At 52.9% G+C, this 22,724-nt stretch overlaps 4 protein-coding genes across 12 annotated transcripts; 2 read left to right on the top strand and 2 right to left on the bottom strand.

The window, feature by feature from the left end:
- The first annotated feature begins 805 nt into the window (after window positions 1-805).
- On the top strand, window positions 806-10,901 carry LOC122219698 (lymphocyte antigen 6 complex locus protein G6f-like). 2 transcript variants are annotated; one of them, XM_042938286.1, is made up of 6 exons: window positions 968-1,125; window positions 1,628-1,969; window positions 2,051-2,314; window positions 3,541-3,696; window positions 3,857-3,923; window positions 4,057-5,466. In XM_042938286.1, exons 1-6 carry the CDS (start codon window positions 1,071-1,073, stop codon window positions 4,079-4,081), a joined length of 909 nt encoding a protein of 302 aa, XP_042794220.1. In that variant the 5' UTR covers window positions 968-1,070; the 3' UTR covers window positions 4,082-5,466. The 2 variants fall into 2 exon arrangements, with proteins under 2 accessions (XP_042794219.1, XP_042794220.1); XM_042938285.1 differs by lacking the exons at window positions 3,541-3,696; window positions 3,857-3,923; window positions 4,057-5,466 and adding exons at window positions 8,613-8,759; window positions 10,583-10,901 and having other exon boundaries at window positions 806-1,125.
- Window positions 10,902-11,682: 781 nt separating this feature from the next.
- LY6G6C (lymphocyte antigen 6 family member G6C) lies at window positions 11,683-16,838 on the bottom strand. Its single transcript, XM_042938304.1, has 4 exons — window positions 16,699-16,838; window positions 14,424-14,538; window positions 12,844-12,954; window positions 11,683-12,364 (listed from the first exon to the last, which is right to left on the bottom strand). The coding sequence occupies exons 2-4, from the start codon at window positions 14,473-14,475 to the stop codon at window positions 12,150-12,152; spliced, it is 378 nt and encodes a 125-aa protein (XP_042794238.1). The 5' UTR covers window positions 14,476-14,538; window positions 16,699-16,838; the 3' UTR covers window positions 11,683-12,149.
- MPIG6B (megakaryocyte and platelet inhibitory receptor G6b) lies at window positions 15,984-21,021 on the top strand. 6 transcript variants are annotated; one of them, XR_006202522.1, is made up of 6 exons: window positions 15,984-16,103; window positions 16,306-16,653; window positions 16,811-16,901; window positions 17,152-17,269; window positions 17,407-17,486; window positions 20,934-21,021. XR_006202522.1 is itself a non-coding variant. In XM_042938301.1 (6 exons), the coding sequence occupies exons 1-5, from the start codon at window positions 16,043-16,045 to the stop codon at window positions 17,456-17,458; spliced, it is 612 nt and encodes a 203-aa protein (XP_042794235.1). In that variant the 5' UTR covers window positions 15,987-16,042; the 3' UTR covers window positions 17,459-17,486; window positions 20,934-21,021. The 6 variants fall into 6 exon arrangements, 4 of the variants coding, with proteins under 4 accessions (XP_042794235.1, XP_042794233.1, XP_042794234.1 ...); XR_006202521.1 differs by lacking the exon at window positions 20,934-21,021 and adding an exon at window positions 17,597-17,689; XM_042938301.1 differs by having other exon boundaries at window positions 15,987-16,103; window positions 17,229-17,269; window positions 17,388-17,486.
- On the bottom strand, window positions 19,652-22,664 carry DDAH2 (dimethylarginine dimethylaminohydrolase 2). 3 transcript variants are annotated; one of them, XM_042938297.1, is made up of 7 exons: window positions 22,579-22,664; window positions 21,382-21,744; window positions 21,171-21,270; window positions 20,974-21,047; window positions 20,691-20,810; window positions 20,058-20,207; window positions 19,652-19,868 (listed from the first exon to the last, which is right to left on the bottom strand). In XM_042938297.1, exons 2-7 carry the CDS (start codon window positions 21,676-21,678, stop codon window positions 19,752-19,754), a joined length of 858 nt encoding a protein of 285 aa, XP_042794231.1. In that variant the 5' UTR covers window positions 21,679-21,744; window positions 22,579-22,664; the 3' UTR covers window positions 19,652-19,751. The 3 variants fall into 3 exon arrangements, with proteins under 3 accessions (XP_042794231.1, XP_042794232.1, XP_042794230.1); XM_042938298.1 differs by having other exon boundaries at window positions 21,382-21,501; window positions 21,741-22,663; XM_042938296.1 differs by having other exon boundaries at window positions 21,382-22,663.
- Window positions 22,665-22,724: the final 60 nt, after the last annotated feature.

A 22,724-nucleotide genomic window follows, 5' to 3' on the forward strand; every position in this document is an offset into this window, starting at 1 on the left:
TCAGTGCAGAGCCAGCTTCTGATTCTCTGTAACCCCCCCACACCCCCCATCCCTCCCCTGTTCACGTGCTCTCTCTCTTCTCTCAGTAAAAAATAAAAATATAAAAATATATATGCCATATATACTACTTTAAAAGTAAATAACCTTTAAAAGTAAATAACACATTAAGAACTATTAGAGCTAGGGTGCCTGGGTGGCTCAGTTGTTAAGCATCTGACTTCAGCTCAAGTCATGATGTCATGATGTCGTGGTTTGTGAGTTTGAGTCCCACATCAGGTAAGCACAAGCCCTGCTTTGGGGGAATGCTGCTTCCCTGTTTCTCTTTCTTTCTCTCTCTCTCTCTGCTCCTCCTGTGATTCTCTTTCCCTACCCCTCACTCACTTGTGCTCTCTCTCTCTCTAAAAAAAAAAAAAAAAACAAAAAAAACAAAAAACCTCTTAGAGCTATATGAAGATCTGTTTTGAGAATCCTATCCTACCTGGGGTAGAGAGGTGAATTGGTGAATTCTGCAAACACTTGTTATTCTCTTCCTTTAATAGTAACGTAATATACTCATCAGGGGTTCAGAAGAGATGTGTGGTGTGCCATAAGCCACACGGAAAATCATTCTAAATTATTTATAGGGTATTGGCTGGGGTGCAGTCTTGTACTGAGTTCTGTGGAGACCAACGTGAAGATTCAGCTTCTGCATTTATGTGGCATCTCTTAGGGTGAAGGAGAGAGCACAGAATGTACTTCCAGACTGAATGGAGGTGAACAGCTGTGCTCCCTTCTGTGCAGGCTTTTTAGCATGAAGAGTCTTTAATCTGTGTCCTTCAGCTGATGTAGAGTCAGAAGTGTGAGGAGATCATCTTCAGAACAGACTGGACTGGGTCTTTTCCCCCTTGGGACTGGAAGGTGGTGGTCACTTTTTCCCCAGTAGACAGGAAGCTGGGCTTTATCTCCCCAGCATTCCCATCCCCTCAAGAGGACCGTGTCACTCCAGACCGGGGAGTGTGAGTCTTTATCTGGGTTCTGTTTCCTCCGTGGGGCACCAGGTCCTGGGCAAGAGAACTTGGCAGGCTCTCCCCATGGCGGTCTTATTCCTCCTTCTGTTCCTATGTGGCCCCCCGCAGGCTGCTGCAGGTAAGGAGCGGGAGGTGGGGGATTCTTCAGCTATTTGCAAGGTCGTGAGGAACTATTGCTGTTTCTCCTTAGGGGCCTGCAGATGGCATGTGACTCAAGAAGATAGATTTACCCCAACTGACTTCCCCCTACCTCTAATTCTGGGGAAGATCCAGAGAAAATGAGGGTCCAGATCATGGACAGTTTCCCTTAGAAAATAAGAATAGACACATAAGTGCTTCTAGAAAAGGAGAAATGAGAGGAAGAGAGAAGGGTATATGCCAACTATTCCAGCCTTTTCTCTCTTGCCTTCAGATTCTCTCACCCACTGGAGGAGAGAGGAAGAAAGCCCTACCCTCTTCTCCCCTCCTCAACTTCTTTTATAGCTGTCACTTGAGAATTGTGTTCATAGCAAGACCCATGCTGGGAGACCCCAGAAGGAGCAGAAGCCAGGAGTTAGAGGTCAAGTGGGAGCTGTTGATCTGATGGAGGTTTCTAGCACCATAAAACCCCCTCTCCACAGACAATATCCAGACCATCTATGTAGCCTTGGGGGAGCCAATGGAGCTGCCATGTCCCGCACCACCCACTCTGAGTGGAGACGAACTCCTGTCCTGGTTCCGCAGCCCTGCAGCAGGCTCCTCCACTGCCCTGGTGGCCCAAGTCCAAGTGGCCAGGCTTGGGAGGGGGCCTTCCCCAGAGCCTGGGAAGTCTGTAAGGGCATCCAGGCTCAAACTGCTGGGGAACTACTCTTTGTGGCTGGAAAAGTCCAAAGAGGGAGACGCCGGTCGGTACTGGTGTGCTGTTCTGGGTCAGCACCACAAGTACCAGAACTGGAGGGTGTATGATGTCTCCGTGCTCAGAGGTGAGTGGAGGCATGCAGATGGGGGGCCACCGGGGGCCAGGAAGCCCAGCAAAAAACTAAGTGGTCCCTCTCTCCCCACAGGATCCCAGCTATCCGCGAGGGCTGCGGATGGATCCCCCTGCTCCGTCCTTTTATGCTCTGTGGCCCCTGCCAGACGCCTAGACTCTGTGACCTGGCTAGAGGGAAGGGGTCCTGTGAGGGGCCATGTACAGTCATTTTGGGGCGATGGGGCTGCCCTGCTCTTGGTGTGTCCTGGGGAACAGCTCTCTGAGTCCAGGGAACATAGACCAAGAATCATCAGCTGCCTCATGCCTCATAACAAAGGGGTCAGCTTTAGCCTGGCAGGTAAACTGAAGGAGGATATGGGAGAGGATGTTGTCTCTGGCACATTCTGCACCTGCTGGCCAGGGGAGGAGGACGTGACTTTGTAATTGGCCAGATTTGGGTTGGGGGTGATTTCCGGTGGAGCAGACCATCACCTGTAGGGAGAGGGCTTTTTTCTCATTGGCCAACTCTATAACAGAGAAGGGGGTTGATTAAGCCACCTTTCTGGTGGAATAGACCATTGGCCATGAAGGACAAGAAGGATTCCAGTGGGATATGCCATTATTCAGAAATAGGGTAACCTAGGATTTGTGTGGGCTATCCCATTTCAGAGAGGAAGTAAATAAGAATTATTGATGGGGGAGTTGTCTTTTTTTTAATTTTTAAAAAATGTTTTACATTTATTTATTTTTGAGAGACAGAGTGAGAGTGGAGGAGGGGCAGAGAAAAGGAGACACAGAATCCGAAACAGGCTCCAGGCTCTGAGCAAGCGTTCAGCACAGAGCCCGATGCGGGGCTCGAACCCACGAACCGTGAGATCACGACCTGAGCCGAAGTCAGACACTTAACCGACTGAGCCACCCAGGCACCCCGGGAGTTGTCTTTTGAAGAAAAGATATATGCACTGATGTTATAATGGCCTACTGAGAGTGAAAGGAGAAGGAGAAAAAAATGTATCATTGTTTTACAATTAAAAATCCATTATACACAGACAGAATGCCATTGGATATAGAATAACCCATTTACAAGGCAGGAGGGAGGAGAAAATTGCCATTAGTTTGGAAGGCAAAGGCCAGTTAATGAGAAGTGCCTGGGTCTTATTTCTCTCTACATCTACAGCACCTAATGTGGCGCCTGGCATTTGGTGGGCACTCAGTGAATGCTTATGGAGTGAATGAATGAAAGAATGAATGAATGGAAGGCACTTTACTTTCTCTTGAAACTTTGGATTACTATTAAGGATATGAGGAAAGATTGCTCATATGGCTGCCAGTTACGGCCGCCAGTCTGCTCTGGAGTTAGCTGTTCATATATGGGAGGGGGTGTATTGCTATTGGTTCAGAGGCTCAGGATGAGAGGCTTGAAAATGGGCAGAGTGGGTTGGTGGAAACTGGGGGCAAAGATGCATATGAGGTCTTCTGGTGGGAAGAGCCCACCAGACTATGGGGAGAGGCCTTTCTTTGGGGTATGGGAACAGACCCCTCACCACCTGCCTCCTTATCCCTATTGTCTTGCCCCTACTGTAGCCTCCATGGATGCCTCCCCTGCCCTCTGTGCCCCTGCCACGGGCTGGGATGTATCCTGGATCCTGATGCTGTTGCTTGCAGCAGGTCAAGGGTTCACCATCCTGGCCCTCAGCATCATGCTCTGGAGACAGAGGGTCCAGAGGGCTCAGTGCAGAGGTGAGTCCCTCCCTCCCAGAGGAAAGAAGAGAGCATGTGGGTGTGAGGCAGAGGGTTGCCTCTATACCCTATTTCTCTAGGGGAGGAGGGCAGTAAGGAATATAGCTCTGAATTATCTGATAATTTCTCTGCTGCACCCCATATGGCTCCTTCTTCTTAGATGCCTCGATTCCTCATTTCAAACCTGAAATCCAGGTCTATGAGAACATCCATGTGGCCCGTCTCAGGTGAGAAACACTAGGGGGTACAGGCTTAAATCCCAGAGGAGACTGGGGTTGGGATGGGTGTGGAATCCTAATTCTGAGGAGGTGGAGTATGGAAGTATCCTTAATCTATCTTTCTGCTTCACAAAACCCACAGCCCACCTGCCCACAAGATCAGATGATCTCGATGACATCTGCTGGGAAGTGTGACCTGCTGTCTCTCCAGCCATCTGGCACCTGAAAGATTCGCCTGAAAACCCTGGCAAGGGGGGAGGGGCTGAGAGTGCTACTTTACAGTCCAGCTGGTCTCCAGCAGTCAAGCTGTGTGTGTGTGTGTGTGTGTGTGTGTGTGCGCGCGCGCACGCTTGTGTGTTGGGGGTGGGGGTTGCTGAAGGAAAGGAGAAGCATTATCTTGTGACGTCACCTATGAGAAAGTGTGGTCTCCTGTTTTATAATAGCCAGTGAAGGGGTGACCCTAAGTGCCCAGTCCCATGGGATTGAAGGGAGCCTGGGGTAGGGGGCAGGGGGTGTGGAGGGGTGGGGATGGACAGAGAGGAGGCAGAAGAATCCAGAGACTTGAGCAATGGTGGAGTATCAGTCTTGGGGAAACCAAAGGATAAATGGAGGAAAGTGAAGAAGAGAGAAGGCAAGGACTCAAGTAAGAGGAAGAGATGGACAGAGAGAAACAAATGGAAGCATCAAGTAGGAGGATGGAATGACAGAGAGAATGGGAAGAAGATTCAGGTGGCCTCTAAATTAAGTCAGACCACCCCCCACCTCCAGTCCCTCATCCCTGCTCAGTCTCATTTTCCCAGAGAAGAAGTTGAGGGAGAACAGGCACCTTTAATCAGACCCCAGACTTCCTTGCATGGAAGGGGAGGGCACTGAGTCAGGATGAGGGGTGGCTGTGCTGGGCCCCCACCCTGAGCCACCCTCCTTATCCTAGCACTTCATTGTGGCATCCAGAGTGGCAGAGGCTTATCAACATCCTGACATCCTGGGAGCTCCAAGAGTCCCATGGTATCTCCCTGGGGAGAGGGAGTGTCCGCAAGGGTGGGCGGGTGGATTCGCTGGTGGGGTGTGTAATTGGGCCCTGTGTGCTGGGCTGTCAGTGAACCCTGGACAAGTCTGGGCTGGCCAAGCAGGGAAGGGCATTGGTGCTCCCAACTGGTCCACTCCCCGGTCTCAGGCAGAAAGGAGCTGGACTCCCAGCCACATCCTTTTGTGTGCTCAAGCTTGGACCTCAGTGGAGAAAAGCTTTCACAGGAGTGTCACCAAAAGCCTTCATGCTACAGCAGCTTAAGCTGACCTGTTAGCAAGGAGGAGGACGGGAATGACACAGATGGTGAGTGAGGTGAAAGTTAGGGTTCTAGTCCCAGCACCCCAACCAAACCCACCAAGCAGCTATAGTTTGCTTTTAGAGAGCACACGCACATACACACCACACAGAGCAGTGTCCTAGACTCACAAATAGCACTTTTATTAAATTTACTCTTCATAGTTCCCCAAGAACCTCCTTCCTGAGTTCCTAACCTGCCAAATTAATCTTTCCTAGCAAGACTGTCCTCCTCACCATACCTGGTGCCCCTTCAATCCCCGTGCCTGGGACCCACAGCTCCATCAAAACACCTGCCTTGCCCAAGACCTGGAGCTAAGATAGAGCATCAACATCGGGCAACTAGAAAAGACAAAAGGCATAGAACAGGTGTTCTTTACGAGGCTGGGCTCTGGGCAGGTACCTATAGGGGTTAGAGCAGTGCCCGTAGGAATCAGGCCTTGGGAAGGGTCTGGGAAGGTATTGGGCCAGAGACCTGAGGTCTCTTCAGAATCAGGTTCTTGGGCATATCTCAGATGAGGTGTTTCCAGGGTGGTGGTGATGGTGGAGGAGTCCTGGTTTGAGGCTAGTGGAGGAGGTGGGCTCCCCACATGAAGCTGGCCACGAGGAGGAGCAGGGTGATGAGGAGGGGGCTGGGGAGCCGCTGCAGCACTGTGGCTGTGTTGCACAGGTTCTGCTCACAGCAGTGGTGCCGCAGAGCATAGGAGCGTGACCAGTAGGTGGCATGGCCCTGCAGAGGGCACTGGGCTCTTGGGAGGCAGCCTTTCCGCTCGATGATCTCACTCTGCTCTGTGGGACAAAGAGGGAATGCTGAGGCCCGGGCAGGAAGGAGGCAAAGACTGTGTGGGGGGCAGCAGGAAAAGTAGGATGGATGGATGGAGATGGGCCTGGAGTAGAGCCATGGGACCAGAGTCCTACCTGAGGTGCCGATACTGATGCCACAAACTTCGTCATCCTGACACTCGGTGAGAACAGGATAGCAGGGTTTGCTGAAGCTGCAGGTGTAACAGCGGAGCCGTCCCCGGGTGGGGGACGTGGTGAGACCTGGGGGGTCAGCAGAGATCAAGACAGGCAAACAGGCCAGTGAGAGGCTCGAGCCCAGACCTGCGACAGGGATTCACAGAGAGATGTGACACACAAAGTGGGGAGAGGGAAGTGGTGAAAGGGAGGGAGGAGGGCAGGCAGAAGTAGAAAAAAAGACACAGAGGAGGGTGGGGGGACAACTCAGGAAAAGAGAAAGACACAGAAACCAGAGGGATACAGAGGTTGTGAGAAGTGCACAGACATGACAGAAGCCACGAGAGTCAGAGATGAACGTGGAGAGTGACACAAAATGCCAGACCGGGGAAGGCAGGGTGGCGGTAAAGAGGTTAAGTGAATGGTGCCACAGACAAGAGCGAATTAAGAACCGACACTGACACTGACCAAGGGACCCAGTAAAGAAGCAAAAGATAAGATAAAGGATAGGGGAGACAGAGGTCAGAGGCATGTCCAAGAGATGCTGCAAGGAAGAGATAGTTATTCTCAAATGTCTTCGGAAAGAAACTTCTTGTTCCACCTTCGCCTGGCCTGAGGCCATTCCCGGTAGCTCTTCCTTCTAAAGCCCTTACAACTCTCTTCTCCAGTCTTCCCCGCTTCTCCCCACCGGCCCACCCTTACCCAGTGCCCCACAGAGGAACAGGAGGCACAGACAGATGCTGGAGGTGCCCATGGCTGGACCCAGGGCTCAGGAGTCTGGGAGAATGTGATCTGCACCCCGAGGTCCCGAGAGTTGGAGCATCTGAGTGAGACAGGGAGGGACAAGTAAACAAACACACCTAGGGAGTGAATCTGGGGGGCGGGGGTGGAACCAGGACCAGATCCACCAGCCTGACGTGGGAGGGTCCTGGGCCTCTGCTCTTGCGTCTCACATCTCTCACATCCTCTCTGCCCCCTACTTTAGTCTGCTCCAGTCTTCAGGGTCTTCTCCATTCTGTGTTTGTTACTCTTGGCTGCGTCTGCCGCTCCAGAGTTATGTCTGTCACCTTCCCCCTCACTCCTCCCTCCCTCCCCTCCTCTCAAGCTGTTCTCCGCTCTGTCAACTCAGCTCCCTGTCTTTGTTTGCTCCATTTTTCCCCTCTCCAAGCATTTGAGTCTCTCAAGGTCACCCTCCTGGAAGCCCTGACCCAGAATGGCTCCAGTGTGGTGTTTGAATGTGAAATGAACACTACCCTCTTCCACCTGCCCCTCCACACAAAGCTCAGCTGTCTAAGTGGGACCCCACCCAGCTTCAGATCCCTTTGATCCCCCCAAGCCTCAACATTTGTACCCTATAATTATCCCTCCCAGCTTTACTACCACGAGGGAGGAATTAATCATGGGTGGGGCCAGAGGGACAGATGTGTTTCCACTGGGGGGGTGTGTGGCTCAGAAAGACTTGGAAGGAATGTGGGGATAAGATTTAGAAGGTGGTGGTAGATTCTGGAAAACTGGGTTTAAGACATTGGGGAGGAGAGCCTGATCTGAGGCATCAGAACAGGGATGCGCCAGGAGTAAGATAGAGGAGGGAAGGCAGAGGAGACAGATCTCCAAAACATTTTTTTTTTTTAATCTCAGGACCTCTTCACCTCTTAAAAATTACTGAAGACAGAGCAGAGTTTTTCTTTGTGGGAGTTAATATTGGTATTTACTATATTAGAAATCAAAACAGAGCAGTTTAAATAGGTTTATTTAAAAATAAAAATAATAAACCTATTACATGTTAACAAAACATAGTTTTGTGAAAAGTAACTTCTTTCCCAACAACATAGAAAAGTAGTATCCCTCCACACTTTGGGGAATTACATAAAAGGCTTAAGAGAAGATGGCCAGGTTTTCACATCTTCTTCTGCACAAAGTCTTTTGGGATATGTTGTTTTGGTCGAAGTATACAAAGAAAATCTGACCTCACGTAGGTATGAAGTTGGAAAAGGAAAACACTGAGGACCTTCCAAAAGGGTCTTACGGCCAGGAATTCGGGGGCCACAGCTTTAGAACAGCTGCTGAGGAAGGAAGAATCTGGGGACTCCAGAGGATGCTGAGGGCTCTTCCTGCCATGGGGGCCCCTCCCTGTCCCCAATGGGGCCCCAGTGCCTGCTGGGGGAGATTCTTTCCTCCCTTTTTATTGCCCTATAAAGCCCAAGGCAAGGGGGATATAAGGCTGGCAGAGCAGGGCCAGGGAGGGGGGGGTGGGAGAGAGAGGTGATCCTGACACAGGCAGACACAATGAACTCCCCAGTTGTCGGGGTCCTGCTTGGCACCCTGCTGGGGACTGCCTTGGGTAAGGAGGCAGCCCATCCCCCTCTACCCACACTGGCTCCTCAGTCAGCCCGGGTCAAGCACCTCTTCTTTCCTGCCAGGAAACCAAATGAGGTGCTTTGACTGCAAAGGAGGCCCCAGCAGCTCCTGCAAAGAAACCGTGGCCACCTGCAGGGAGGGAGAACGCTGTGGCTTCCTGGAGCGCAAACCCCAGCCAGGCCTGGGACCGAACAAGCTATCTGGAAACCGTGAGTCCTCAGTTTCTCCCTCTTCCCCCAGCCTTTCCCTGCCTCCAGCTCCTACTTCGATCCTTCTGGTTTCCAGAACCTTCTAGGCTCAGTCTGGCTCTGGGCAGATGGTGCCATGGCAGAGTAGAGCAGTCTTAGAGCCCTCTGGCTCTGGCACAGCCCCTCAGCAGCCCACTGTCCCTATGTTCCTACTTCCCCCTCTTAACTCTCCAGAGTCTCATAGGCCCATTCACTCACAAATGGTTGAAAAAGTTCTGTCCCTTGAGGTCAGGGACCAAAATAGCAAACCAAACTTGCAGACATTAGATAAGGACCAGGGATGTGTGTGTGTGTGTGTGTGTGTGTGTGTGTGTGTGTGTAATTTTGAAATAATTTTTGAAAATTATTTAGTAGAAATAGTATAGAGAGTTTACTATTTAGTAAAAATAGTACAGAGAGTTCCTGTATATCCTTCACCTTCCTTCCTCTAATGTTAACATTTTATATAACCACAGTACTATTATCAAAATCAGAAAATAACAATAACACTGGTACTACCAACTCATCTCCAGACCTTATTCAGTTTAGCCAGTTGTTCTACGCATGTCTTTTTTTGGGGTCCTGTACTAGAGCCAAACCGAACGAGAGTTCATCCACTTGCTACACAACAAGCCAATAAAAACAGGCACCGAGCTTTGGCAGAGAAGAAAGATAGGCCATTTATTGGTGTGGTGCCATCCAAGATAATGGGGGAGCTGATGCTCCAAAGTCCCACCCCCTCCCCAACTGCTTGCCCATGAGGGTTTTTGAGGACAAAAGTGGGGATAGGGTTCTTCTGAGGAAGTGGACACTGTTGACTGGAAGTCCGTGAGGTCATGCTAGCAGGTGTTCTAGTGCTACTTCGTCTGGTCCTCGGACATCTTTTCCATCTCAAGTGACTTGGAATCTCAAAAATATCTTTATTCTTTTTTTTTTTTTTAATTTTTTTTAAAATTTTTTTTTTTCAACGTTTATTTTTGGGACAGAGAGAGACAGAGCATGAACGGGGGAGGGACAGAGAGAGAGGGAGACACAGAATCGGAAACAGGCTCCAGGCTCTGAGCCATCAGCTCAGAGCCTGACGCGGGGCTCGAACTCAGGGACCGCGAGATCGTGACCTGGCTGAAGTCGGACGCCCAACCGACTGCGCCACCCAGGCGCCCCAAAAATATCTTTATTCTTTATGTTAGAGATTTCATTAGGTACATCTAATGATCATATCTTTAGGATAGTGCTGATTTTAATTACTTGCCTTACAGGTTCCTTTGAGTGAGAAGCAAGCATTCCTATCCCTTGAGCCTAGGCTACGTGTTCCTTTGGCCAGCCCGGCTGTGCCTGGGGCTGATAGGACCTGTAGTGTTCATTTCTGCATCTGAACTGACGGTCCAGGACCCAGACCAGGATCCCACATTGCATTTTAGCTCTCGAGTCTTCTTAGTCTCCTCTGATCTGTGACAATTCTGAGTCTTTGTCTTCCATGACCTTGACACTTTTGAAGAGTCCTGATAAGTTATTTTATAGACTGTCTCTCAATTTAGATTTATCTAATATTTTCTCGTGATTTCTAGATTGCAGTCATGAGTTTTGGGCAAGAACAGCACAGAAGTGATGTTGGTCCATTTCAGTGCATTGAATTAGAGGGTTCACAGTGTCAGTGTGTGGATTTTGGTCATTTGGTTTCATGGAGCTGTTTTTTTGAGGGGGGCAGAGAATCCCTTTGGGCTCCTTGAAGTCACATCCACTCTGCCCTAGAAGGCAAGTCCTCATGCGAAGAGTCCGACACCCCAGTCTCGTTCTCTCCTCAGCCTCAGTGACCTTGATTCATCACTATCCAGCCTGCGTGGCAGCCCATCGTTGCAATCAAGTGGAAACAGAGTTGGTGGGAGATGTGACTTACACAACCCACAGAGACTGCTGCGTCGGAGACCTGTGCAACAGCGCCGTCGCGAACACTGTAGCCCTGCCATGCCTCCTGGCTGCAACAGCCACCACACTGGCCTGGCTCTTGCCAGCACTGTAAAGAGGGTAGTAGGCTCAAGGGAAGGGAAGGGCACAAGGGAGCGAGGGAACAAAGGAGATTCGAGGTGAGAAGACAAACAGCCCTCTGTGAGCCATTAAAATCTATCCACCACCCTAGAGCTGACTGGAAAATTCTATCTTTTTTGATGGGAGAATTGCAGGAGTATTATGGGGGCGTCCATGTTCTAGTTTAGGGGTTATCAAGCATCAGTGGACTTAGTTATAATGGTGTACTCCTTAACCAATGAAACCCCAAGGGACAATGGAGAATCTGCTCTAAGTGACTTCTGGTCCTATTGCTAGGGAGAGTCTTCCCCGGCAGTGAGGACCATGAGGGCATGAGGGGAGTGGTCTCTGGGCTAAGTGGGGGTCATCAGAAATCAAAGAAACTGTTTGGGTTTGTTCCCCTTTCTCCCATTTGCCACTTGGTTCCCAACATGACTCTATAGGATTGAGAAAGGAAACGTAAGCACCATGCTAGGAGGGTTGCTTGGTGCCCTGCTTAGTAGCCTGGCCAAGTGAGGCCCTTGACTCTAACCTGAGGGACTGAGGCCTGTTAAGAGGGTCCTGGATTCCATCCCCATGCAACTCTCCTACCCTTTTTGGTGAGCCCTGAAGCCAGGCTGCACCTCCTTCTTGGCAGTACACCAGAGGTGTGGCCTAAATTTGGGATAAGAATCGTCGCTCCAAACACTGAGACCTGTGTGCCAACTTCAGGCACAGGAAGGAAGGATAGAGGCCTGAAAAACCCATTTCTCCATTTGCCCCAGCCCAGCCTCTCAGGGAAACCCCTGAAGGATTCTTGGGGGAGGGAGGGAGCTGAAAACATCATTTCCCGAGAGGGGGCCTCTGACAAGAGGTCTGTTGACAATAAACACACAATTTATCAGACATAGACATTTATTACTCAAAATGGAAAGAGGTGATCATGGGAATGGGGTATGTATGGGGGCCAGGGTTTGGGGAATCAACCCCAGACAGTGAGGTCATCAGGTCCTTCCTAGGAGCCTTCACTGGGGACAGGACAGAAGACAATTTCAGGCCCAGGTCCCCATCGCTCCCGGAGTAGGGCACGGTAGAGTGCAGGAGGAAAAATAGAGTGAGGAGTTCTATTGGGGAAGATTTGGAATGGTCTAGAGGGATATGGGCAGGGACTCAGGAGAAGCAGAGTGGAGGATGTAAAGTGGCAGGATGGGTAGAGAGACCATTGTCTAATTAAAGAAATGTGAAGAGTCTGGAGAAATGTTTTTCTGAGCAAAGGGAGCTAAGGAGAGGCCATTGTAGGGAGCCAGGGGACACAGGGCTCAGCTCAAGTTAAGGCAAGTGGGAGGAGGGGCAGCTATGGAGTGAGTCTCAGTGCAGCAGCCAGAGGCCAAGGCCAGCCAAAGAAGTCAGGAGGATAAGGGCCAGGGCCGGGGTGGGCCGAGGGGCTGGGCTGTTACAGTTGTCCTTGCTGCAGCAGGTAGTGTTATAGGTCAGACCCAGCTTGTGGTTGGTTTGGTTGAAGGTCTCCCGACAAGGCTCTTCGGGTGTGCCACATCGAAGGTTGGAGAAAACCCACATCTTACCTGAGGGTAGGAGTGGACAGTGGGGTCAGCTAGGATGGGCACCTGGCATGCCTGTGTCCACCTCCCCTCCCCACCCAGGCTTCCTTCCCTTCCTTCCTTCCCTACTCTGCCCCTGGCCCTCCCCTCTTTATCTCTTCTCAGTAAGTCTGACTGTCCTCCTTCACTTCCTTCCCCTGCCCCCTCACCCCAGTCTTGGTCCTATCACTTGTTGGCTGTGAGGCCTTGGACTTGTCAGTGTCTCTTTCTGAGGCTGTCTCCTCAGTGTAAGGAGAGCACCCACATCATAGGATTCTTGAACATGAACTCAAACAATCCATGTAAAGTCAGAGAATGGTGCCTGGTATCTAAGAACCCTTGGCCAAATATCATCATTCCTGTGATTGTCTGTTCCACCTCAGTCTGAGCTACAGTTGGGCCTCAGCCCTCACCAATAGAGTCTCCCACCGGTCCCCTCTCCCCCCTAAAGAGGGGGATGTTACCGAGGTACACATTTGTTGTCAGGCACTGCTGTCCTGGTTCTAGGCGGCAGGACTGCCGGTCCACACAGCCCAGCACAGGGACCTTGTAGCAGGAGTGACAGCGAATGTCAGCTGGGAAGACACAAGTCAGGCTGAGGTGATGGGGTGTCTGACTCACCTGGGGACCAGCAGAGCTGTGGGGTAGGGTGGAGAAGAGCCAATCAAGTAGGTGTTCTAACCTGTTTGGTTTGGTAGTGACAGAGGAGGTGAGTAAAGCAGCAACAGTGGAGGTGGGGGAGGGTGGAGCACTGCTCTGTGAATGCCCACACACTAAACACTGTCCTTCACCCCACCCCATGGGGGATGAGTCAAGAGGGGTAGAGCTACCAACAAAAACACAGGGCTGGGGATAGATGGAATGTGAGAATACCGTGGGCAAGGAATGGAGGAGGTGGGGGAAAAGATAAAGGAATTCAGAAGACGTCACAGATGGAGACTTAAAATTGGAAGAAATATTACAAATAAGAATGATGGTTGCAGCACTTGCATAAATGGCTTGTAACTTGAGGCTGGCAAGAAAGCCACCTACGGCCAGCTTTTATTTTTATTTTTATTTTTATTTTTTTTAAGCTCATTTATTTTTGAGAGAGGCTGCGCTGTCAGTGTAGAGCCAAATGCGGGGCTCGAACTCACGGTGAGATCATGACCTGAGCCAAACCAAGAGTTGGACGCTTAACTGACTGAGCCAGCCAGGTGCCCCTGTGGTCAGCTTTAGCAATTTACTCTCACCACCTGGGACTGCCGTAAGTGTGGGATCCTGTCATCCTGGCGGCTTTGAGGAAGAAAAGAAAAATATCTGGGAACCAGATCATCAGATTCCACCTGAGCACCTTACCAAAAGGGAGAGAATGGAAGCAGAAAGTGTCACCCTCCAAGTTCCCACCTCAGCTAATTGCAGGTTTGGGTGAGCCAAGTGTGGCGAAGGAGGGGTTCAGTCCAAGAGTAGAGGGGTCCGGTGACTGCACCTCTGTGCAACAAATCCATTTCACCCTGGGCATGAGCAGCCTTGGCATTCCCTCCCTGGGAGGCTGGGATATCTCCCCAGTTTCCCAGGAGATTCTAAGAAATCCCTGGGACCCTCCAGAAGGCTTGTATCCCTGGGGGTATGCTCCCCAGGGAAGCCCAAGGGTGCACTAGAAAAGGCCACTGCCTCTCAGAATGACTGAGAACAAAATCTGATGGAGTAGATGGGGAGGGTAGGATGCACAAGAAGTCCCAGACTGGATGCCTAGGTTTCTGGGAGGACTCTGCTGAGTGCAGATGGTAAGAGGAGAAAGCAGTAAGCTGGGTCCCAGAGAGTTTGGTAGTGGAGTAGGGGAGAGGGGACCTGGAGCCCTGGCAGGTCTTGGAGGTGGGGAGAAGTGTGAAGGAGCCAGGAATCCTTGAGAAATGGAGCAAAGACCCTGTGACAGGGAAGCCTGGTTCTGGAGGCACAGGAGAACTGAGCCACCAGTTGGGGCACTTGGGATCCTGAGCAGTGGGCAATGGAGGGTGGTGGGTGGGGCAAGCTGTAGAAGTCCTTGGGGCCCCTAGATGCTCACCTGAGACCCAGCAGAGCAGAGCAGACAGGGTGAGCAGCAGAAGACCTTTCATGATGAGGATCCTGAGAATGGTAGCAAGTACCGCAGCTGACAGTAGATTTTCAGGGATCCGGCTCTGGGAGTTGAGTGGACTTTTTGGAATTTATAATCCCAATGGTCCCCTCCCTTCCCTGCCTCTGGTGGCCCCTCCTTCTCTATTTACACACAGCTGACCAGGGATGGGGAGGTACTAAGCAGAACTGGGTGAAGAAGTGGGGATGGGAGAGAGAGGTAGCGGAGGATAGGTGAACTAGTGGCCAACTCCATTTTGGTTCTTGATTTCAGGTCAAGACACCCCTCCTGGTTCCCAGCTGACAGCCCTGCCTGCCCAGTCCTCTGAAGAGGCATCACCAAAGGCCCCTGTGATAGTACAGTGGCTGTGGTGGCGGTGCCTGCTGCTTCCTGGGAAATGGACAGTGGGATGTGGGCTACATTAACTGCCAAATTTGGGTCCCTGGGGGGAACTGGTAGGGGCAGGTGAGCAGAAACTGAGGATGGAGAGGCTCCTGGGTGGCTCAGTCAGGTGAGCATCTGACTCTTGATTTCAGGTCATGATCTCAGGGTCTGTGGGACTGAGCCCCGCATTGGGCTCCACTGCTGAGCATGGAGCCTGCCTAAAATTCTCTCTCCCTCTGCCCCTCTCCCCTGCTTGTGTGCTCTCTCTCTAAAAGAAAAAAGAAAAAAGAAATTAAGGATGGAAGAGGCCAACTTAATCTTGATTCAGCCCTGACTTGATCTTCCCAATCCCTGCTTAGCCACAGGACAAAGGATGAAGGGTTTGCGATGTCACCAGGGGCTTCCATGATGTCACAAGAACAGAGGCATAGGCTGGGGCTGCCTGCTAGGGAGGTGCTGCCTCAGGCCCTTAGAAGGTTCTCAGAACTTGCCCTGGCTAAACTAGGGCTTGGTCTGGCCTGGGTTGTTCTAGTTCAGTGAGGGCCAATGAAGTCCAGGGTGTGGGGCATGTGCACCTGCTCCAAAGTGTCTCTCAAATCAAAACCTGCCAGTCTGGGTGGGGCACCACTGGCTGGGAGGGACAGCGTGGGCACAGAGGTGAAGTAGAAGCTAAAATAAGAATAGAAATAATAATAATAATAATAGTAATAGTAATAGTGAGCACTTAGTGCTCCTATGTGTCAGCCATTGTGCTAGGTGTTTTACATGTATTACTCTTTTTCTTTCTCAATCCTCTATGAGGTAGGTGCTTTTATCCCTGTTTTACAGATGAGCGAACAGGCCCAGAGAAGTTAAGCGACTTGCCCGCACGTGAAGTCAGGATTTGAACTCAGCCAGCCAGCCCGGACGCTCTGGGCCCCTGCTAACTGCAGGAGTTAAAGTTTTGCGAAAGTGTTCTGTAACCAGCCCGAGCACCACTTTTAACCGAGTATTGTTTGAGAGCTGTGAAGGGCTCCCAGAGGGATCCCAGCTGGTAGCCCCGCCCTCCTTTTATCGGAGTGCCCAGACCCGCGACCCCCCCCCCCCCCCCCCCCCCCCCCCCCCCCCCCCCCCCGCCAACCCCTTGGTTTCCCTCTGGTCTCCTCTGCTGATCCACTCCCTCCTCTCCCCACCACATCCCAGTCATGGCCCTGGTTCTGCAACTGCTGCCTGTGCTGTTGGCGAGGGCCCAGGGAGACCCCGGGGGTAAGCCATGCCCCAGGAAAGTTAGGATAGGTGCAAGGAAAGACCGAGGCAGGGGGCGGCGCGGGGGTGGGGGAGGGGAGGGTGGTGTGTGTGGAAAGATGAGGAGCACAGGAGAGCAGAGGAGAGGGGAGAGAGAGGAGACGGGAGTGGGATTCGTCTCTAACTGTGGACTTGCCCTAACCACTGTCCCCTCCAAACCCAGCTTCACTGGACGGCCGCCCTGGAGACCGGGTGAATTTCTCCTGCGTAGGGGTCTCGCATCCCATCCGCTGGGCCTGGGCGCCTAGCTTCCCGGCCTGCAGGGGCCTGTCCAAAGGACGCCGCCCAATCCTGTGGGCCTCATCCAGCGGGACCCCCACTGTGTCTCCCGTCCAGCCCTTTGCTGGTCGCCTACGTGCCCTGGACCCTAGTATCCTGCGGCTGGAGCTGCTCCTGAGCGCGGGGGACTCAGGCACCTTTTTCTGCAGGGGCCGCCGCGAGGAGGAGAGCCGTACTGTGCTGCATGTGCTAGGGGACGGGGCTGACTGCAGGGCTCCGGGGCCTGCCCACGGTAGGTCCAGGTCTTTGCGCACGGGGGCTTAACTCGAACACAGACCCTGGGGAGGGAGAGAGGCCTTGGCTGGACGTTCTTGACCTGGAGAGCTAGTTCTCTGTTCTCGCACCCCTGACCTCGGCATCTACCGCCATCCCCTCCTCCATTTCCCCAGGGTCCATGTATCCCCAGCTCCTGATCCCACTGCTGGGCGCTGGACTAGTGCTGGGACTCGGGGCGTTGGGCGTGGTCTGGTGGTGGCGCAGGTGAGCACAATGGGTGAGGCTTGAGTCGGGAAGGGCAGGACTAGAACCTTTGCAGACTTTAGCTAGATCTAGAGCTGGGGCATGTGGTTTAGAGAAAAATGGGGGAGGTCACAACTTGGGCCGAGGCCACAGACTGGTGGGTGGAGCCCTGGCTTGGAAGGTGAAGATAGAGCTGGAGCAGGATCAGAGCATGGGCAGAATTATCGGTGGGAGTGGAGCCCAAATTGTTTGTGGGTCTGACCCTTCCGAGTTGCTGGGTTGCTGTTGGTCCCGAGGAGAACGAGACAAAACTGATGGCACTCAAAGACTCCTACACATCCGTTACAGGCGATCACCCCCGCACCCGCCTCAACCACTCCCCAGATTTGGTGAGACTAATTCCACCTCATTTTCCTTCTACTGCTCCCGCACTTCCCATTTCTCAATTCCTGAGTCTGAGCCCTTCCTGGGAGCAGACAAGTTGGTCACTTTCTCTCAATTCTTCAGCTCTGTCCCCCCCATATAGATCCACTGGTGAAAGTCGAGACCCAGAGGCCAGCAAAGGAGGAGGAGCCTAAGATCACAGGGGACCTGGACCAGGAGCCGGTAAGGGCCTGGGGATTGGAAGAGGGCTGGCCAGAATCCCCGAGGAAAAGCCTGTATCCCCCAGGGAGTCAGATCTCTGAGACCCTTCTGCTTTCCTGCCCACCTTTCAGAGCCTGCTCTATGCAGACCTGGATCATCTGGCCCTCAGAAGGCCCCTCCGGTTAACCCCAGTGGTCCCTGCTGATGCCTCCACCATCTATGCGGTTGTAGTTTGAAGGGAAGTCCTTATTCCAAACCTCGAACCTCGCAAGCTGGGGGTTCTCAGCTCTCCACAACTTTTGGCCCCTCCTTGGCTACTCACTTGGAAAAGGAATCCACCATGGGATAGAATCGAGCACTAGCCTGAGAGTCAGGAGCCCTGGGTTCCAGGCTATCTCTGCCACTGATCTTGCTCCTTCAGCTACCCCATCTCATAACTTCACCATTGGTGCTCTCTCTAAACCTGATCAAGCCCTGTCTCCCTATCTTAAGACATCAACAACTCCTAGATAGTTGTCCTACTCTTCCCTTCCCCCCACAGTCCAGCTCTTTGAACCAGGGGCCTACACCCATATTTTCTTCTCCTTTACTCCACCCCCACTGCTCATCTGCTCTCCATGAGGTTGCCAGTGAGGTCCTGATGGCCACACCCAGTAGATTTTTTAGCATTCATCTGGCTTGGTCTTTGATCACTCCCTTCTTTAAGCTCTGTTTTTCTTTAATGCTGGTGTCTTCCTTTTGGACTCTTTTTCCTTGCTCCCTACCCCCATGGTATTCCCCACCATTCTAGGTTTGTCCTTTCTTTATCGGACTTCCCTCTTTGGGAATCTGCCATCCGCAGCCAGTTCTCAGCCCTCACCTCTGCAAACAACTCAGAACTCTCTCCAGCTCACATTTCCGGGAATGGGATCTCCCAACTATCCCTGAGACATCTCTGTCTGGTTGGCCGTAGGCATTTTGCACACAGCATACCCAAAACCCAACTCATTGTCACTTAATACTTGTCTGCATTCTCTATTGATCAACCCAGTTGCCTAAGCCAGAAACTGGGAGTCATGCAGACCTTCTTCCGCTCACTCCCACACAATGAACCAAGTCCTATTTTAATGTCACTGTGAAATCCTACCCTTCTTCACGCCCAGGGCTACCACCCGAATGTACTCTCATTTCTTCCCTGGTCACCCATAGCCCCACCTCATCCTCTTGTCCTTGTCTTCCTCCCTCAAGCCAGAGGGGTCCTCCCCAAATGGTAACCTACTCCTCATGGCCTATATTCCAGAATTGCAGTATTTCTTTCCATAACCTTCAGCTCTGGAGCCATGGGCCTTGGCTTTGGGTACAAGGTGCTGCAGCACTCTGCCTACTCTCCAGGCTTGTCCCTGTCACTCCACATGCACACAATGTGCCAGCCTTGGAGAGATTCTCCCCAGCCTCCAAATATGCCTTTGCACAATTCAAGTCCTTCTTCCTGGATCACTCTTCCTCCTCCTCCCCACCACCTTCCTGGCTAATTCTTCTTTATCCTCAGTTGAAATGTAGCCTTTCCTGGGAAGCCATTCCTGACCCTCTTTGCCTACCTCTGTGTACATCTTGATGCCTTAGGCAGTCTCCTTATTTATCTCATAGCAACAACATCCTGTGAATTGTTCCATCACAACCTGTATTTCAATTTCATATACTGTGAGTTCCCTGATATCAGGAGACTGACCCTTTTTAATTTTACTGCTAAGCCTCAGTAAATGAGTGAATGAAAATGAATGTCCCTGGAAGTGTCACTTCTTCCTCTCTATCATCTAGGAGTGAGTTGGTAATCTACCAGTTTCTGAATCATCTGACATTTGGATAAATTGAGTGATCCACCCATACTCTTTCTTCTCTCCCTCATATGTGCTGCCCACAGTAGAAATTCTATCCTGTCCATCTTGTGCCCAAACACCTATGATAGGGCTGGGCAATGAGTCAGTAAGTGCCTAATGAGGGTTTGATGAATGAAGGAGGCCTCCTTCCCAGCACTAACCCCAGATTTCAGCCCTGCCCCTACCCCTCTGCCCCAATAAGACACAAGCCACAACCCAGTCTAAAAGGTTGGTTCTGTTTATTAGCTCTGAGGAAGATGACTCACCCAGTGGACTCTATCCTTTTTCCCACACTAAGCCCTCCCCCCCCCCCCATCTTGGGGCCCTCTCCCCACTACTACCTATTCACTGTCCTCTATCTAAGCCTCCTTCCCCTTCTGATCCCAATGCTGCCCTACCCCTGGCCAGCCAGGACCCCAAGGCCAGGCCCTCAGCTGTGGGGGCGTGTGCTGAGCACCAGGCAGAGGGAGCTGAGCCCAGCGCCTGCCTTCTCCAGTTCTGAGCAGGACACAGGTACCAGCGTGACATCAGAGAGCTTCTGCAGTGCCTGCAGGGAGGATATAAAGTGAGGAGAGGGGAGTAAGATCCTGAGGCCACAGCCAGGCCCTTCTTCTAGCCAGCTCAGGGTGGCACCACCCATGCTTCCAGAGACGGTACCCCTTCTTCCTCCCACTAAGAAGGCCTGAGACCCCTTTCTCTGGTTGGTGGCAGTGGTGGAGCTGCTGCCTTCCCTCACCTCCTGGCTATTAGGCAGGTCCCCGCCTCCACGGTGCAGGAGAAAAGGGGGCACACCAGGCAACCCAGGACGCAGAAAGAGACAGTCAGCAGCTGCGTCATCTGGGAGCGTCAGGGACGCATAGGGGTGGTCCGTCAACACTGCCATCGCCTGAGGGAGAGGAAAGAGGAAGTGCTGAAGCTCAGAGGGCTGAGGACACAGTTACATTTGCTGTACAATAATGCTAGCAAGCACTTAGCCCTTAGTATGTGTCAGGCAGTGTTCTAAGTGATTTAGTTACCTCTGTTCCACCTCATACTCACATGCACTTCCTTCTACCTCCAACCCTCTTCTCCCCCTCTCCAGCCCCTCCCAGTCAATTTCATACATCCTTCAAGTCATAGCTTAGTTGCCATCTTTTGGGAGTTACTTGAAACTCGGGAAGATGATGTGAATCTGCTGTGTTCCCTGTCCTTGTCCTGCTAGTATAACAACTTGCTTTCTCACAGGTTTTCACACTAGATAGTCCGCCCCATGAGGGCAGGGTTTGGAGTTAATTCTCTGAACCTCCCTGCTTTCAGCCTCTAGGGCCGGGAGCCACACCCACTTTTGTGGCCGAACCCCAACCTGCCCCACCCCTGCCCCGCCTCTCACCCTGACAGCCTTTTGGGCGGCTTCGCTGCTACCCGCTACCACAGTGCGGGGTCCCCCCATGCCGCAGAGGCCGCGCAGGTGGGAGGGGCTCGAGACTGGCACTGTGGAGACAGCGAAGTCCTAGGGGCAACAAGGGAAAGAATTCAGGGGAAGTGGGAGGAGTGAGAGGATTCCCTAAAACACAAGCTGCTTTTGGCTCCTCCCTACGCCGTGTCCCACCCCACGCCCTTCCTACCCCATCAGCTCCTGGCTCCCCCAGCACGAAGCTGGTCCTGCTCCTCACCCGAAACGTGTCCGCCACGATCTCAGCTCCTCGGTGATTGGTCCACTTGGAGAGACCTACGAAAAACTCCCGGCCTGAGCCCAGGGAGGCCGCGGGGGTTTAAGAGAGAGAGTGAGTTGGAAACAAGGCCCGACGTGGCCCAGTCTCAACTCTGCTTCCCAGTGCAAAGCCCAGGAATGCAGGCACCTCAGCCTCACCGGTAAAGAGAACATCAGTGCCATCCAGCGTCGCGTTCTCATCTCCCATCTCCACAATCCGGAGCCCAAGGTCCTGAAGGGCTTTGCGGACTCCATCGACCTTAGGGCAGGAAAAGAGGGCGCGGGGCAGAGACATTCCCACCTGCAATTCTTAAAACCCCGTACGGCCAGCTACCCCTCTCCTCTTACCCACCCGCACCCTGGCGCTCACCTCCGGCCTGCGGGCGGGGCTCCAGGGCCGCGTGATTAGGGCCGTGTCCCCTTGGATCACGGCGGTGTCACCGAGCAGCGGTCCCAGCGGCAGCGACTCTTCAGGAGGCAGTTCTAGCAGCTGCAGCCCCAATCGCTGCCTCAGTTTACCCCCCAGTACCCCGTGCTCCCTCTGGGCTTTAGCCAGGTCCAGAGCCGGGAGGCCAGCTCCCGCACCCTCCCCCGAAGCCAGGCTCTCTGGGACCCCCCGGATCAGGGCATGGGAGCAGCGGCCCAGCCCCTCCCCCGGCGTCCCCATCCCATCCACACAGTCTCCCCCTCCGGCCGCTCTGATTTCTTAGTTTTCTCTTTTTACTTCACCTGTCTGGGAGAAGAGACAGAAAGGGAGGAGGGCAAAGAAAGAGACATGCACAGAAGGGCGTAGGGGGTGGTTAAGAGCGCCCGGGTCTTCCTTCTGCCATCTCCGGGCGCCCCTCCCACTTCGCCCCACCCCCTCCAGAAGTTCCCCTCCCGCCAACTCCATTCCACCCCGCACCCTTCGGGGTCTGCTTCTTTGGAGGGAGTCCGAGGAACAAGACCGGGACCCCTAATCTCTAAAACACCTGTTGCCCCTGTTCGGGGGCTTCGCGAGGTCCCTGCTAGGCGCCCCTCTTGGCAGCCGCTAGGATGCGCTCACTCCCCAAAAATGCAACGGCCCCGCCCCCTTAACCCTCAGCTGCTCGCTGCCATAGGGACCCGAAGTGAGGCAAGGGACCCAAAGGGGTTATGGGACAGGAGGAGACAGCTGGGGAGATAGTCAGGGCCTGGGAGATGGAAGTCCTGAATGCCCAACAAGAAAGGGAGAGAGGGGCAACGAGGGAGGAATTAGAGCCTAAGGAGTTAAATATCTTCTCTCCACCCCTGTCGGTCGTGCTACCCCTAGCACGACCCAGTAGAAACCAGACCGAGTCCCGGAGGACTGGGAGAGGTCTAAAACGAAATCCAAGGGGCGGGGAAACCGGGGGCGTGGTCCCAGGGAGCGGGCACCACTCCCGGCTCCAGGACCGTTTCCCCGTCCATCTCCCCCAAAGTCTACCCAGCTCAGCTCCGCACACAAATTTCGGCCTCCTGCACTCTGTCGGGTATTGAGCACGGGCCCGGCAACCTCAAACTCTGGCCCGCACACGGTCCGGGGGACATCTCCAACCCCTAGACTTACCTCTAGCGGCCACCCAGACTCCAGTGCTCTTGTGTTCTTGGCTGGGGCCCCACCCCCCTGAGGACAGAGTTGGTTGGAGAAGGGAGTCCTAGTCTTCAAGCCTCGGGGGCTGGAGCTCTTGGCTTTTGAGGGGTCCCTGGGTAAGG

This window comes from Panthera leo, chromosome B2, assembly GCF_018350215.1.
Source record: "Panthera leo isolate Ple1 chromosome B2, P.leo_Ple1_pat1.1, whole genome shotgun sequence".
Taxonomy (NCBI): domain Eukaryota; kingdom Metazoa; phylum Chordata; class Mammalia; order Carnivora; family Felidae; genus Panthera; species Panthera leo.

Excerpts from the sequence above, each read along its gene's own strand:
- LOC122219698 (XM_042938285.1), top strand. The coding sequence starts at position 1,071 with ATGGCGGTCTTATTCCTCCTTCTGTTCCTATGTGGCCCCCCGCAGGCT. Across the intron at positions 1,126-1,627 it reads CCCCCCGCAGGCTGCTGCAG|ACAATATCCAGACCATCTAT; the intron begins GTAAGGAGCGGG and ends CCCTCTCCACAG. Across the intron at positions 1,970-2,050 it reads TGATGTCTCCGTGCTCAGAG|GATCCCAGCTATCCGCGAGG; the intron begins GTGAGTGGAGGC and ends CTCTCCCCACAG.
- LY6G6C (XM_042938304.1), bottom strand. The coding sequence starts at position 14,475 with ATGAAAGGTCTTCTGCTGCTCACCCTGTCTGCTCTGCTCTGCTGGGTC. Across the intron at positions 12,955-14,423 it reads TCTGCTCTGCTGGGTCTCAG|CTGACATTCGCTGTCACTCC; the intron begins GTGAGCATCTAG and ends GTGTCTTCCCAG. Across the intron at positions 12,365-12,843 it reads GACAACAAATGTGTACCTCG|GTAAGATGTGGGTTTTCTCC; the intron begins GTAACATCCCCC and ends TCCTACCCTCAG.
- MPIG6B (XM_042938299.1), top strand. The coding sequence starts at position 16,043 with ATGGCCCTGGTTCTGCAACTGCTGCCTGTGCTGTTGGCGAGGGCCCAG. Across the intron at positions 16,104-16,305 it reads GGCCCAGGGAGACCCCGGGG|CTTCACTGGACGGCCGCCCT; the intron begins GTAAGCCATGCC and ends CTCCAAACCCAG. Across the intron at positions 16,654-16,810 it reads GGCTCCGGGGCCTGCCCACG|GGTCCATGTATCCCCAGCTC; the intron begins GTAGGTCCAGGT and ends CCATTTCCCCAG.
- DDAH2 (XM_042938297.1), bottom strand. The coding sequence starts at position 21,678 with ATGGGGACGCCGGGGGAGGGGCTGGGCCGCTGCTCCCATGCCCTGATC. Across the intron at positions 21,271-21,381 it reads GCCCCGCCCGCAGGCCGGAG|GTCGATGGAGTCCGCAAAGC; the intron begins GTGAGCGCCAGG and ends TCCTGCCCTAAG. Across the intron at positions 21,048-21,170 it reads CACTGATGTTCTCTTTACCG|GCCGGGAGTTTTTCGTAGGT; the intron begins GTGAGGCTGAGG and ends CCCTGGGCTCAG.